At 40.6% G+C, this 14,830-nt stretch overlaps 2 protein-coding genes across 8 annotated transcripts in view; one reads left to right on the top strand and one right to left on the bottom strand.

Moving 5' to 3' along the window:
- Positions 1 to 4,367, bottom strand: part of NKIRAS1 (NFKB inhibitor interacting Ras like 1) — a 31,465-nt gene extending 27,098 nt beyond the window's left edge. The window contains exons 1-3 of one of the 5 annotated variants that reach the window (XM_049099617.1): positions 4,199 to 4,355; positions 3,373 to 3,512; positions 1,929 to 2,013 (exon numbers count right to left, since the gene is read on the bottom strand). The gene's annotated coding sequence lies outside the window, so the exon portion shown is untranslated. Of the gene's footprint in view, positions 1 to 147; positions 305 to 1,928; positions 2,014 to 3,372; positions 3,513 to 4,198 lie in introns of those variants that run through there. The other 4 variants (XM_035705039.2, XM_025460992.3, XM_025460991.3 and 1 more) reach the window with 4 other exon arrangements.
- An 86-nt stretch (positions 4,368 to 4,453) lies between these two features.
- RPL15 (ribosomal protein L15) lies at positions 4,454 to 7,153 on the top strand. Of its 3 annotated transcripts, none has more exons than XM_025460985.3 (4): positions 4,454 to 4,595; positions 5,249 to 5,431; positions 5,818 to 5,954; positions 6,797 to 7,153. In XM_025460985.3, the coding sequence occupies exons 2-4, from the start codon at positions 5,260 to 5,262 to the stop codon at positions 7,100 to 7,102; spliced, it is 615 nt and encodes a 204-aa protein (XP_025316770.1). In that variant the 5' UTR covers positions 4,454 to 4,595; positions 5,249 to 5,259; the 3' UTR covers positions 7,103 to 7,153. The 3 variants fall into 3 exon arrangements, with proteins under 3 accessions (XP_025316770.1, XP_025316771.1, XP_048955573.1); XM_025460986.3 differs by having other exon boundaries at positions 4,578 to 4,719; XM_049099616.1 differs by lacking the exon at positions 4,454 to 4,595 and having other exon boundaries at positions 6,800 to 7,153.
- The last annotated feature ends 7,677 nt before the right edge of the window (positions 7,154 to 14,830 follow it).

Below are 14,830 nucleotides of genomic sequence, written 5' to 3'. Positions count from 1 at the left end.
GAAATCCAGAAATCAAATATTCCAGTCTTGGAAGTGGTCTCAATATATTTGCTTTAAAAGTGGCATTCTACAATTGCACTTTGATCACTCACTAATATTAGGATTAGCAGATGAAGTGTCTTAAAAGTATACATTACTTTGGGATACCTGGGTGGCTCCTGTATTTGAGTGTCTGCCTTTGGCTCAGATCGTGATTCTGGAGTCCTGGGATCAAGTCTGGCATCAGGCTCCCCCGAGGGAGCCTGCTTCTCCCTCTGCCTATGTCTCTGCCTCTGTATCTCTCTCATAAATAAATAAGCAAAACCTTTAAAAAATATATACATTACTTTGAATGTATGTGTGTATATAAATAAACTGGGAGAGTTGTTTCAGTATCCAGAGAATCTCCATCAAGGCAAATAGTAAAAATAACTGAATAGAAGTTACTCAAACACTAGGTAAGGATTTGAAGGTATTTTACAAGAAGCAAGATGAAACAGAATAATCCGTGTTAAATATTTTATACCATCAAAAACAAAAGGAAGATAAAAGGATAAATGTAGTTAATCCAAGCATAATCCAAGCATAACTGAAACATTCTAGGTTTTTAGCTGTCTTCAATAATACTACCTAAAGCTGAAGATTAGCAACCTGCTAATTAAAGTATGAATTTAAAAAAAAATTCATATCTAATGTTTTTTTGTAGGCTCTACACCCAGCATGCAGCCCAATCTGGGGCTTGAACTCATAACCTGGAGATCAAGATCTGGGCTGAAGGGTTAGATACTTAAGTGACTGAGCCACCCAGGGACCCCAGATACTATCGAATGTAAAGTACTAGTTACAACTACTTGGTACAGTCCCCACCCTAAGTAACTGCTGGACAATAAAATTCAATCTGTGACCTATTAATCCTCATCTGATATAAATGACTTGAGAATATACTTAACAGGCAAAAATCCAATGCAGTCTTAACTGCATATTGCTTTGCTTTCCAGGCTAATCAATAATGTTTCTAGAGAATAAAAAGGTGACTTGATCCATTTCTGTGGAAAACACTGAGCTTGGTAAATAAATAATCCCTTTAAAGAGTTATCAGAAACAGCTGCCCAAAGCTGTCAGTACTTCTGTTTTTCTAAGGAAATTATTCTACTTTTATAAGTAAAACACAACTTTAATGCTACCAAAACAATATTAATACCGAAACACTTAACGCCATAGAGAGATGTCATAGATCATATTATGAAGCCTCACATGAAGAAAATTTCTACACTGTGTATTTATTATTTATGCAAACATCAGGTACTGGGTATAACACTTTTACTTATCCATTTATAAAAAATTTATATAAACATTTTAAAAGTTTTGCAAACAGTATTGCACATAATATAATGAGCAGATTCCAGCTTACCATTATTTTCTAATTTTTAATTTTTTTACTTTTTAATAAATCTTATCTTATTTTTACCATTCTTTTATTCATTAAGTATTTACTAACGTCTTACCATAATGCCAGGCATAAGGGACAAACTAGGGAGCAAAACCAGAAATGATACCTGCCCTCAGAAATCTCAGAATCAATTGGAAATACCAATCCAAATCTTGCAAAACTCCTGAGAAACTGCAAATTGCAAATGAAGACACAAAACTGCAAAAACTAATTAGGAAATTAGCAGCGATTATTCACAGTGCCAGAACTCCTTTCCAAGTGATTCATCCAACTTTTTAATTTTTTTTTTTAAAGTAATCTCTATGTCCAACATGGGGCTCAAACTCATGACCCTGAGATCAGGAGTTGCATGCTTTACGACTGAGCCCACCAGGCACCCCTTTTTAATTTCTTTTAATTAATACTTTTTTTTATAGCCAATCATCTTTGACTCCTTTTTCTCACACCCCCACATCTGATCCATCAGTAAATCCTCCACCTTTGAAACATATCCACTTACCATCTCCACCACTAATGAAGTAGTCACAGGCACTATCTTCTCTCACCTGGTCTCTCAAAGATGTCTTCATGATAATCCTCAAAACCTGGGAGTATTTTATTTCACACAGTAAAGGAATTTAGCAGCTGTGATTAAATTAGGACCCTTGAGATGGGGAGACTATCCTGGATTATCTGGGTAAACCCAACGTAATTACACGTGTTTTTATAAGAGGAAAAGAAGTGTGTCAGAAAGAGAAACAGATGTGGAGATGCTATACTGCTGGCTCTGAAAATGAAGGAGGGGTAAGGGGCCAAAGAAGTGGCCTCTAAAAGCTGGAAAAAGCAGGGGCGACTTGGTGGCTCAGTTGGTTGAGCAACTGACTTGGTTTTGGCTCAGGTCATGGTCTCAGAGTGGTGGGACTGGCCCCTCAGCATGGAGTCCACCTGTCCCTCTCCTTTGCTCCTCCCCCTGCTCTTGTGCCTCTCTCCCGCCCTCCCTCAAATAAATAATTATATCTTTAAGCAAGGGGAATGGCAGGCAGGAGAGGAAGAAGCAGGCTCCCCACGGTGGAGTAGGGAGCCCAATGCCAGACTTGATCCAAGGACCCTGTGACCTGAGCTGAAGGTAAATGCTTAACCAACCAGGCCACTCAAGCACCCCAAATAAATAAAATCTTAAAAAAAAAAAAAAGTTGGAAAAAGCAAGCAAATGGATTCTCTTCTAGTTTCACTAAAAGGAACACAACAGCCTGATTTTAGCCTACAGATTTCTGACCTGTGTAAGACAACAAATTTGGTTATTTTCTGCCGTGATTAGCAAAAAACTAATACAACCTCCTACTCTCTCTGCTTCAACTTTTCCCCTTCTTTTGGCATCAAAACTGCAATCCAAATAATCCTTTAGAAACTAAGTCACCCTTCTGCTTAAAACCTTTCAAAAGTTTTTGATCTCAGGCAGTGTGAAACCCCAAAGTCCTCCCTAAAAACCTGATGTCATCTGTTAGTTTCCCTTAAGAGTTGATTCCTATCACACTGCCTCCTTGTAAGTTCTGTACGAATCCAGGCATACTCCAGCTTGACTGAAATCAGTCCCCAAATCTCCAAGGCTCACATCCTTGGGGTTTTTCTCTCAAATATTCTTTCTCAAGAAGACTAACCCTGGAATATTCCATCCAAAATTTTGATCCTTCCCCCACCTTAACCCTCGCTGTCTCTTCCTTTCCCTAATGTTCGTCTTTGGTACTTTTTACCTAATATATACCTTACTTATGTTTATTGCCCATTTCCAAGAAAGCTAGAATTTCTGCATTCACTATTGCTGCATCCCCAGGGGTTGGGACACTACCTGGCAGGGAGGAGGCATTTCATAAATATTTGCTGAATGAATCAACGATCCATGTGAGGACTCCTGGAATGGTAAAGCTACGATTTATGAAGAAGGGGGTGGGGGTGGGGGAGAACACCTGGGTGGCTCAGTGGTTGAGCGGCTGCCTTTGGCTCAGGGCGTGATCCCGCAGTTCCTGGATCTAGTCCTGCACAGGGCTCCCCACCGGGGTTTGTGTCTCTGCTTCTCTCTTGTCTCTCAGGAATAACTAAATAAAATCTTTAAATAAATGAATAAGTAAATAAATAAGACATCAAGGGAAAAATAACCCAAACCGGTAATAAGTTAGAAGCTAGAACTACATGACTGCATCAAAAATGAAAATATCCTGGAGACGCAAAAAAAAAAAAAAAAAAAAAAACAAAAACAACAAAAAAAAAACAAAAAACAAAAAACCGGTAAACTATTTTTCAATAAAGAGCGCCACACACAACGCCAGCATTTTCTTGGCTTTTCTTCTCGAAATACTCGTACCTGCCAACCAAGTCTTGGCACAAAAATATTTTGCCTTTCTAAAAAAAAAAAAAAATTGGTTCTGACGTAGCAAATCTAGAAGTCGGTACGCAGCAAAGGCACGGAAACGAAAAGGCGCCGAGCCGCCCGCGCTCGCGGCCCTGGCGCCCCGGTTCCCCACCCTCCGACCCTCCTCTGGGGCAAAATCCCCCGGAACCGGGGCCTGCGGGGGTGAAGTCCGGGGCGGGCGCTCGCCCCACCGCGAAGCCCTGGCAGCGCGAACGTCCTGTCTGGCGGCCGGGGCAGCGCCACGAGGGTCTGTCAGAGCGCGTCGGGGTCCCGGCTACCGGGCGAAGGGGGACGGGGAGCGCCGCCCCGGGGAAGCCGCTGCGGCTCCTCAGGTAAGGAGCCTGCGGTGCACGAAGCGGCGCCCGGTCCCTCAAGACACACACCTGTACACCCGCTCCGCAGGCTCCAAAGACAGCGGCGCTGTGGCAGAGCGATTCCACCCCGGCTTCGGCCCCCTGAGCCCCGCCCCCGACCGGCCTCCTCCCGGCTGCAGGACGGCCTTGGACGCTCGCCCGCCGCCGCCTCCCGAGGACTGCCGCCCTCTCGGCCGCCCCAGCCTCTCAAACTCAAATCCTGAGGATCGGGGGGCGGGATAAGAGGGGAGGCTGCGCCCAATCCCGGCCGAGCTCCGCCCACCGCGGGCTGCACCGAACTACATGTCCCATGAGGCTGTGGGAGCCGCAGCCTTCCACCGGAAAGAGGCTCGCCGCTGTGGGGGAGGAGCCCAAAAAGGATTGTGGGAGAAGGGCTCTTTCCTTTCCGTCTGGCGGCAGCCATCAGGTAGGCTGTGTGTTGGTAGAATTCGCTGCTCCATCCGCCGCTCATCGGTCTTTGCCTCAGCCATCCAGACTCGGGGACCCTGTGTCCTCGGAGCTCCTCCTGCCACCTGTGCGGCGCGAGTTCGGTCAGGATGCGGGGCTGCGCGGGCGTGCGGAGGCGGCCCCCGGGCGGGCTGGGGCGGTGATGTGATGGCGGCGCGAATTCGAGCGGGGCCGGGAGCGTGAAGGAAAGGAAGCCTGAGGCTGAGGGACGGAAGGCCGGGCCAAGAGGGTCCTAAAGCGAGCGAGGCCTGTGGGTTGAGTGGAGTAAGGGCTTTTTCCTCGAGAGTCCTCCTTCAGGGGCAGCGGCTACAGTACCTTCCCTAGGGCATCAGCGAGGTCTCTTTGCAGGCCAGGGCCTTGGGGACGCCGCCCGCTGCATTCAGCAGCCTCCCCGCCCCCATGCCCATCTAGCGCCATCCGTTCGTCCGACAGAAATGTACCGAGTCCCTGCGCTGGGGTCGCAGAGGTGACAGCCGTGCTCCTAGGGCGCAGCTATCCCCTGCAGTTCGCGAAGAGCCATTTTCAGTCTCCGGTTTCCTTATGGCGGGTGGGGAACTAAGATGGACGGACGCGGTCGTCTCATTTTAAATGCATGGTGTTTTTTGTCTCCAGGGTAGGCCGAGATGGGTGCGTACAAGTACATCCAGGAGCTATGGAGGAAGAAGCAGTCCGACGTCATGCGCTTTCTTCTCCGGGTGCGCTGCTGGCAGTATCGCCAGCTCTCTGCGCTCCACAGGGCCCCCCGCCCAACCCGGCCCGATAAAGCGCGCAGACTGGGCTACAAGGCCAAGCAAGGTGAGTGGTCTCTGCATGGATCAGATGATGTTCCTCGGGGAATGTTAGGAAGCTGGTAATTAGGTGTACTGTGGCCCCAATGTCTTCTTTCACTTAAGGTGTTGGTAGAAACTGTCTTCAGCTAGCAACGCACAGAAATTCTTGACCGATAAACACTGAACACAATTGTCTATAAAGTACCAAAGACGTTCTGCGTTACAAGTCTGTAGGAATCGGACTAAAGCAAAATAAATTGTAGAGTGGGAATGAGAAATTATTCTCCGTGTGTACTTCGAGAAACACTGGAATGGGTTTATTTTTAGAGTAAGTCTTAAATGGATATTTGTTTTACCTTCAGATATTTATTATTTGGCTTATATAAGACCACTGTCGATTTGTTTGTATAGGTTATGTCATATATCGGATTCGTGTGCGTCGTGGTGGCCGCAAACGCCCAGTTCCTAAGGGTGCTACCTATGGCAAGCCTGTCCATCATGGTGTTAACCAGCTAAAGTTTGCCCGAAGCCTTCAGTCTGTTGCAGAGGTAAGTGATTTTTCAGTAGCAGTTGTATCAGTCACCTGGAGGTAGTGGAGAAGGATTTGAGCAACTTTTCTTTTTTTTTGAGCACCTTTTCTAATTATTAACTTGTACGTAGGTGAACCCTGTTGTGTTTGTGATTTTTACTGAGCTGTCTTAGTAAAGCATTGCTGTCGGTCTTAGTCTTTGTTACTAATCTGTCTCTGTATAATGGAAAGTTTTATGATTAATGTGGACCTTGGAACCTAAGCTTTTGAAGGGCAGTAAACTTGGTCTTGAGAGCACATCTCCCCTGGATGCACAGAAGCTGTGCATATGGCTGATTTTCTATATTTGGTTGTAAGTTGTTTTTCTGCATTAAATGAAGCTGTGCTCTGTCTGCCCCAGAGGTTGACAAGCAAGGGTTTGTTACCTTCTGTAAGCTAAAAATGTTTTGTTTTTAAAAGAAAAGGCAAAGATGACTTAAACTAGAGACTTGTGGCTTGCAAAGCCTAAAATAATGTGCTAAATATTAGGGTTCTGTATGAAAGGTTTGTTGATCCCTCAACTGTGTTAGGGAAAGACTAAGTTCCTCAATTTTAATAGAAATTAGCATTCGTGCCTTAGTCGGGGGGGGGGGGGGTGATAGTAGCAATGGTTTAAAGTTATAGAATGTTTTGTGTGTTACTTCAGTAAGTCTTAACTGTATTTGGGGTCCTAACCCCTGGGTAAATCTTTAGTAAATATTCAAGCAGTTAGTGAACAGCCTTGTCTCTTGCCTAGTGTGGTAAATTAAAGGGAATTCCTACTTCCTAACTTCCTACTGTGGGAAATGGGAGGCTGACCTTGGGCCTTTTTTCCTGTTCTAGGAGCGAGCTGGACGCCACTGCGGAGCTCTGAGAGTCTTGAATTCTTATTGGGTTGGCGAAGATTCCACATACAAATTCTTTGAGGTTATCCTCATTGATCCATTCCATAAAGCTATCAGAAGAAATCCTGACACCCAGTGGATCACCAAACCAGTCCACAAACACAGGGAGATGCGAGGGCTGACCTCTGCAGGCCGCAAGAGTCGTGGCCTTGGGAAGGGTCACAAGTTCCACCACACTATTGGTGGTTCTCGCCGTGCGGCATGGAGAAGGCGCAATACTCTCCAGCTCCACCGTTACCGCTAATATAAGTAATGTTTGTAAAATTCTTACCTAATAAACAATTTAGGACAGTCATGTCTGCTTAAAAGTGTTCTTTAATTTGTCTGTTAAAATTAGTTGTCTGCAGATTGTCCCATGAATGCATTGTCAAATTATGAAAAGTGCAATAATGTTTGAAGACTATAAGTGATGGTGTATCTTGTTTCTAATAAGATAAACGCTTTTGTCTTTGCTTTATCTTATTAGGGAGTTTATATGTCAGTGTTTAAAATGCTGTTTGGTATAATAGGTGTAAAATAAATTCTGTAAAAGTGGAATGCAGAAGCTAGCCATGTAGATTTGTTGGTGCATGTAATGAAACCTACAGCTTCATGGGGTGCTGAGATGCTCTGGTTTACTCTCAAATGGCCGTTTTTAGGGGTTTGGTAAGAACAACCTTTTTAAACTGGATTTTGCTTAGAAATGTGAAAAAATATCCTAATCTTTAATCGTGATCGTATGCAGAACAGTGTTAAATAGGAAACACATTTTTAGATTGAATCCAGTGTTCCAATTATGTAACTGCTGCTTTGGAAAGAATGCCACCATTTTTAAAAAATTGAACAAACCTGTTGTAAGAAGGTTTTCTTAAAAATGAAAATAATTCTGCACAATGGAAGCAAAATTGCATGGGTTTCCTCCACAGTACCATTGAAATCCACATAAAAAGTGGAGGCTCCTGGTTTTATCCCACAACTTAATGTAGAATACCGAATTTCATACTAAGCAGTCAGTTAATGGTATTTACTCTGGTCTATATGAAAACTGATGGAAATTGAACATTAGGCAAATAAGACTTTACCTTAAGGTTTGTAAGCTAGTAACTAATGCTAGAATTGGGAAAATGGTGACCATCAGCCTTTCAAGTGTGAAGATAAAGTTAACTTTGATCAGAATTTTAAATACTTTATCCCTGGTCTTTATCCACTAGACACCTTAGAGGAAAAAATAGGGTTGGCTTTAAAAGTACATCATTACTCATTCCAAGTACTAATTCTCTGGGTCAACCCACTTGTCCAATTCCCTTAGGCTATTGAGAAAGTCTCCTAGTTGGTGTCAATATGTCAGTAGTTTCCATTCTGATCCTTACATGTGTTCTCCACAGTTAACTTTTCTCATCCTTATTCAGACCCCTCAAAATACTTGCCATTGCATAAACTTGCCAGCCCAGTTGTGCCCACCTTGATGTAAGGTATACCACCACATTGTTTCCATTCTGTCTTCCAGTAGATGAGGTTTCTGTTTCCCAGAGTGAATTTGAGGAAACAAAGGAGAGGAATTGCCCCAGTTCTAAGTTTGCTGGCTTAATCCATCTAATTGCTGGTTTCCTTGAAGCAGTTTTTATATTTTTTTTCAGGAGTCTTAGGCGTAGTTAAATGATTTCCAGAAAACAGGCTCAAAACCTTGAGACCTAAATTCCTTTCCACTCAAAAAGAGATCCTAAACCATATATTTTGTGTGTAGAGTTTGTTCAACTAAAGGAATAAATGTTTATTAAACTAAAATGGACCTGTTATTTCTTGTCATCTAGTACTAATAAGCAAACCAAATACCCTAACGAAAAAATTGTAATGGCAGAAACAGCTACTTTGAGAGGAAATAAATTACGGTACTTAGTCTTGAGAATTTTTTTCTTTTGGTTCTTTGGTTCTTGCATGAACTAGAAAAACCCCTTAAAAATTTTTTTTTCAAACAACGCTAATTTGGGAAGAAGAGGGGGAGGGATCAGGATAAACATACTGTTCCTTCTCCAGAAAGGACTTGCTTCTATTCTTGCTACCCTATAGTTTTCTCTCCCTACTGGAGCTATTTAAGTGTGGTCATTCCAGTGCTGGAAGCTGAAGTCTTAGCTTGTATGATCCTTAGACTTCCCACAACTGAACTCTATGTCCTGCTGCTGTCCTCATTTAATACTGCAGCTTCCTTGCTAATTTTCAGACAAGCCAAGCACTCCTAATGCCTTTGTGAGAAGACTCCAGGTATTAGATGTCCCTTAAGAGGCTTTCCCTGACAATCCAACAAGCCATTCCTGTTTGCTTTAGTATTTCTAGGTCAATGTGATTAAAACGTACCAAATCAATTACAATTTTCTTTAGAAATAGAGCAGTTGGTTTCTCACACCCCACAAGTGTAAGTTTTAACTTTTTCTCTGATAAGCACACAGACCTAAAGATGAAGCAACTTCCTCAAGGTCACAAAGTGGCTGAATTCATACTCCCAATAAAATGAAGTCGAGATTTTGACTAATAAATTGACATGGCTAAAAATTCAAAAAGTACAACTAAAGTTTAAAGTAAGTCTCCCCCTTCGGTTCCCCTTCTGGAGGCAATCAATCTGATCAGTTTTTTTTTATTTTTCCATCAGGAGATTTATTTGATACATGTACAAATAACACATACTTCCCTCTTTTACCCGAATGTTGAAATGTTGATTTTTTTTTTCATTTAGTTACATATCTCAGAGGCTATCTCAGCCTAACTGCATGGTATTCCATCATATGGACACATCATAATTTGATGTGACCCCTTCTCATGAACATTTAAGATTATTTACAATCTGGTTGCTTTTAAAAAATTGTTTTGCATATATCTGTTTGTAGGATAAATTCCTAGAAGTAGAATGGCAGTTAAAAACTATGTTGGTAGAGAAATTCTGCTCTGCCAGTCTGATAGGAAAAATGGTATTCTTACCTAGTTTCATTTTTGCAGAGGCAAAGCCATGTGCACACCATAGCCTTTTTTTTTTTTTTTCTGGACACATGCCAAAACTGTATTTTCCTAATCCTTTGTACATTTTAGGTAGGAGTTTTATGGCATTCTTGCCAGCAGAATGAACACAAATGATATATTGCTTCCTCCAAGACAATCAAGGGTTAGTATGCCAGTGGATGCCAATGATCCAGGTAGCATAGCTACAAGATGAATGAAAGCTGCTCAATCCCTATCAGACTGGGCAAGTAAGAAAATTTTGTGTTAAGCTGCTGTATTAGTTGTGTTCATTCTTATGGCAGCCTAGCCTAGCTTGACCCTAATTCAATAAGTAAAGTTGAGCATCATTTATATGTTTAAGAGTCTTAGGTTTGCTTTACAGTGACCTTTCATTATAATCTTTTGTCCATTTTTCTATCAGAATCCATACTCCTAAGCAGCATGTTATATTAAATAGAGGGTGGCTGCTAGCTCATTACTACTAACCATTTCTCCTCTCTTAAGGGTCTTGTAGCTGAATCACTTTCTTACACCATACGCAAGAGTAAACTCAAAATTGATAAGAGACCTAATGTGAGACCTGCAACCATGAAAATCCCAGAAGAGAGCATAAGCAGCAATTTCTCTGATACTGGCCATAGTAACATTATTCTAGATACGTCTCCTCAGGCAAGAGAAACAAAAACAAAGATAAACTATTGGGACTACATCAAAGTAAAAAACTTCTGCACAGCAAAGGAAACAATCAAAACTAAAAGCCTACAGTATGGAAGAAGCCATTTGCAAATGATATATCTGATAGATGGTTCATATCTAAAATATATAAAGAACTTGTACAACTGAACACTGAAAAAAGCAAGTAATCCAACTAAAAATGGGCAGCAGACATGAACAAACATTTCTTAAAAGAAGACATATAGATGGCCAACAGACACACGAAAAGATGTTCAACATCACTCACCATCAAGTAAATACAAATTAAAAACACAATGAAGTTTCACCTCACAGATGTCAGAATGGCAAAAATAAAATAAAAAACAACACAGAAGCACAAGAAGCATTGAGGAGGGTGTGGAAAAAAAGGAACCCCATGGACTGTTGGGAATGCAAATTGGTACAGCCCTGTGGAAAATAGTATGGAGGTTCCTCAAAAAATTAAAAAACAGAATTACCATATGATCTAGAAATTCCCCTCCTATTTACCCAAAGAAAATGAAAACACTAATTTGAAGAGATATATGCACCCCTATGTTTATTGTAACATTATTTACAATAGCCAAGATATGGAAACAACCCAAACGTCCATTATAGATAAATGAATAAAGAAGAGGTTGTGTGTGTGTCTGTGGGTGTGTACGTATTTGCACACACACATATATACACAATGGAATATTACTCAGCCATAAAAAAGAATGAAATCTGGGATCCCTCGGTGGCGCAGTGGTTTGGCGCCTGCCTTTGGCCCAGGGCGCGATCCTGGAGACCCGGGATCGAATCCCACGTCGGGCTCCTGGTGCATGGAGCCTGCTTCTCCCTCTGCCTGTGTCTCTGCCTCTCTCTCTCTCTCTCTGTATGACTATCATAAATAAATAAAAAATATATTAAAAAAAAAAGAATGAAATCTTGCTATTTGCAACAACATGTTTGGATCTAGAGGGTATAATGCTAACAAATAAGTCAGAGAAAGACAACTACTGTATGATTTCACTCATGTAGAATTCAAGAAACAAAACAAATGAACAAAGAGAAAGAGAGACAAACAAAAAACCCAAACAAATACAGAGAACAAATTGGTGGTTACTAAAGGGGAGGTGAGTGGAGGGATGGGTGAAATAGGTGAAGGTGATTAAAAGTACACTTAATGGGGCACCTCGGTGGCTCAATCAGTTAAGCATCTGTCTTCAGCTTAGGTCATGCTCTCCGGGGATCGAGCCCCATTTCTGACTCCCTGCTCAGTGAGGAGTCTGCTTCTCCCTCTGTCCTTCCCTTGCTCATGCTCACCATCTCTCTCACTCACTTTCCTTCTCTCAAATAAATCAATAAAATCGGGGGGGAAAAAAGAGTATGCTCATCCTGATAAGAATTGAGTGTAGAATTGTTGAATCATTGTATGGTACACCTGAAACTCATATAACACTATATGTTAATTCTTTTGGAATAAAAAATATTCTTAAAGATGACTTTCTGTAGAATAAGTTCTGGAAACTCAACTGTTCATTTTTATTCTTTTGATTCTAAGCTGTGATTTTATCTCTAAATTCTGAAATCACTAAGGGATATTAGTAGGTATATTGTATCAGTAATGCAGACTTGATTAAGCTATAGTAACAAACATTCCCCCAAATTTCAGTGGCTTAAAATAATAAAGGTTTATTCCTTGCATATACTACATGTTCATTGAAAGTTCATCATGATCCTCTCTCCACAAACCAGGCTATTGGAGTAGCCACTTTCTGGAATATTGCCATGTGGCCATGGCAAAGGGCAAAGAGAACACAGTATAGCATGCCCTAGCTCTTATTTTTTATTTATTTATTTTTGCCTTTTGATTTTTTTTTCTTTTTTTGCCCTGCCTTTTAGTGCTTCTGCTGAGAAGATTTTCTGAAGCAAGTGTGAAATCAAAGGGTAAGGAAGTATAATCTTACCATGTGCCTGGAAAGAGGAAGAACCATGTATTCGTGAATAGCTCTAATAGTCATCACATACACTAATCCATTTGATTTTCTTTTGTCCTTATATACAAGTGATGTATTATGGAGAATAACTGGTATACCAAGGGGGCAGAGCAGAAACTGTAGTCCACTCTGGTAGAGAGGAGTACTCTATAACTGACATAGCCTAGAATTGTCAGCATGTAATGGTAATAAGAACAGACTTTTAGTCAGCTTTTGTTGTTTTTAAACACTCTACAGAGAATGCAACCCCCTACTGTGTTGATTTTTTTTTTTTTTTTTTTTTGCAAATTAATGTTATATACATACAACTGCAACCAATTAACCTGCCACTTTATTATGTGACATGGCTTCTTTCCTGGAAACTACACAAATATTTACTGAAAGATACTCTAGGATTGTGCCATCCAATATGGTAGCCACTAGTCAGCTGTGACTATATTTAAATTAAATAGAATTTAAAAAATCAGTTCTTCAGGGGCACCTGGGTGATTCAGTTGGGTAAGCATCCAGCTCTTGGTCTCAGCTCAGGTCTCAATCTCAGAATCATGAGCTCAAGCCCTGCCTGCATTGGGCTCCAGACTGGGCATGGAGCCTATTTTTAAAAAATGATTAACCATAATACAGTTTTCAACCTATTTTTATATGATGGATAAAATAGAGATCTCTATTAGAAAACACTGATTAAGTTTCCCTAGAAAAAAATCGCTGCAAAGGTGGCATAGTTAGCTTGTATCTTTAAAACTCATAATTTGAGCATTCAAATTTAATGAAGCTGGAACATACTTCACAGCTCACTCTCAAATCTTAGTAAAGGACGACTCACCACCCCCCAAAATTGACTGACCATTTACTTTAATTGGCATGTTATGAACATCTGAACTCTTTTGCTTTCAATTCTCATTGTCATTTAAAGAGAGGTTGATTATTTGGCAATCCTATTTGGTTTAGAAATAGTAATTGATGAGTAATGTAATTATCAGACATCTAATCACTAAACTTCATTTTCTGAGACTATAAACATACCATTTAGATTCTAGAGGTTAATTTTTCAAGTTTATTTATTTTTGGTAATCTCTACACCCAACAAAGGGCTTGAACTCACAGCCCCAAGATCAAGAGTAGCATGCTCTTCCGACTGAGCCAGCTAGGCACCCCAGAGGCTGATTATAACTAAGCTAGAAGTTTCACTTATCAGAAAGGAAAATCTACAATATGATCAGCCAAGTTAAAGAATCTTGTCTGTTCGCCTGTAGTTGGATTCTATGGGTAGGATCTTTTAGAATCTATTGCTGTCAACATACCCAGCATTAGCATTGTGATTAAGATAAAAAATTGCTAAATGTTCCCACCCTCCCAATTTAGTTCTCTAATTTGTTCATTCTTATTAGTTTTTGTACGATATATGTTGGTATAATGACTGCTCATAGATTTGCTCCTCTATGTCCTCACTGTACGCTGGTTCTTCCCTTTCTTATAGTTAGTCAGTGAAGAGAGAACAGGAGGTCTCCAATACAAAACCTGAGGAGAAGACCAAGAAATGCCAAACCCAAAGATAGAAATCGCCACTGAAGATGTTAGCTTCCAACTGAAAATTTTCCCTAACGTAACCCATCCTACAATGTAATGGTAGAAGTTAATATGTCTAAGGCTACAATATCATTGTTTTTATGTGATTTGTAATTAAAACACTTTTGAAGTTTTGAAAATGCTTTGAGCAACAGTATTATTATTGTTTCAAACTGGTGCTCTTTTTCTTATTACTCTTCATAAATGTCACTGCATGTTTCAAAAGCCACTGCCTTTTTTTTTTTTTTTTTTTTTACCTCCAGAAGCAAGAAAAATCTCAAATAACAGAGTAATCAGACACCTAAAGGACCTAGAAAAAGAAGAACACAGAAAACCCGAAACCAGGAGAAGAAAGGAAATAATAAAGATTGGGGCATAAATAAAGTAGAAACTAAAAAACAATAGAACAGATCCATGAAACTAGGAGCTGGTTCTTTGAAAAAGTCAACAAAATCGATAAGCCTTTAGCTAGATTCATAAGAGAGAGAGAGAGAGAGAAAGAAAGAACTCAAACAAAATCAGAAATGATAGAGAGGAAATAACAACTGACACCACAAAAATACAAAGGATTATAAGAGAATATTATGAAAAATTATATGCCCCAAAATTGAACAACCTAGAAGAAATGGATAAATTCATAGGAACATATAACCTCCCAAAACTAAATCAGGAAGAAACAGAAAATTTGAACAGACCAATTATCAGCAATGAAATTGCATCAGTATTCAAAATAAAAAATCCCAATAAACAAAGTCTGGGACTGG

This window comes from Canis lupus, chromosome 23 (genome assembly GCF_003254725.2).
Source record: "Canis lupus dingo isolate Sandy chromosome 23, ASM325472v2, whole genome shotgun sequence".
NCBI lineage: Eukaryota > Metazoa > Chordata > Mammalia > Carnivora > Canidae > Canis > Canis lupus.
Note: the sequence above shows the minus strand (reverse complement) of the source record. Positions and strands in the feature narration are given on the sequence as shown.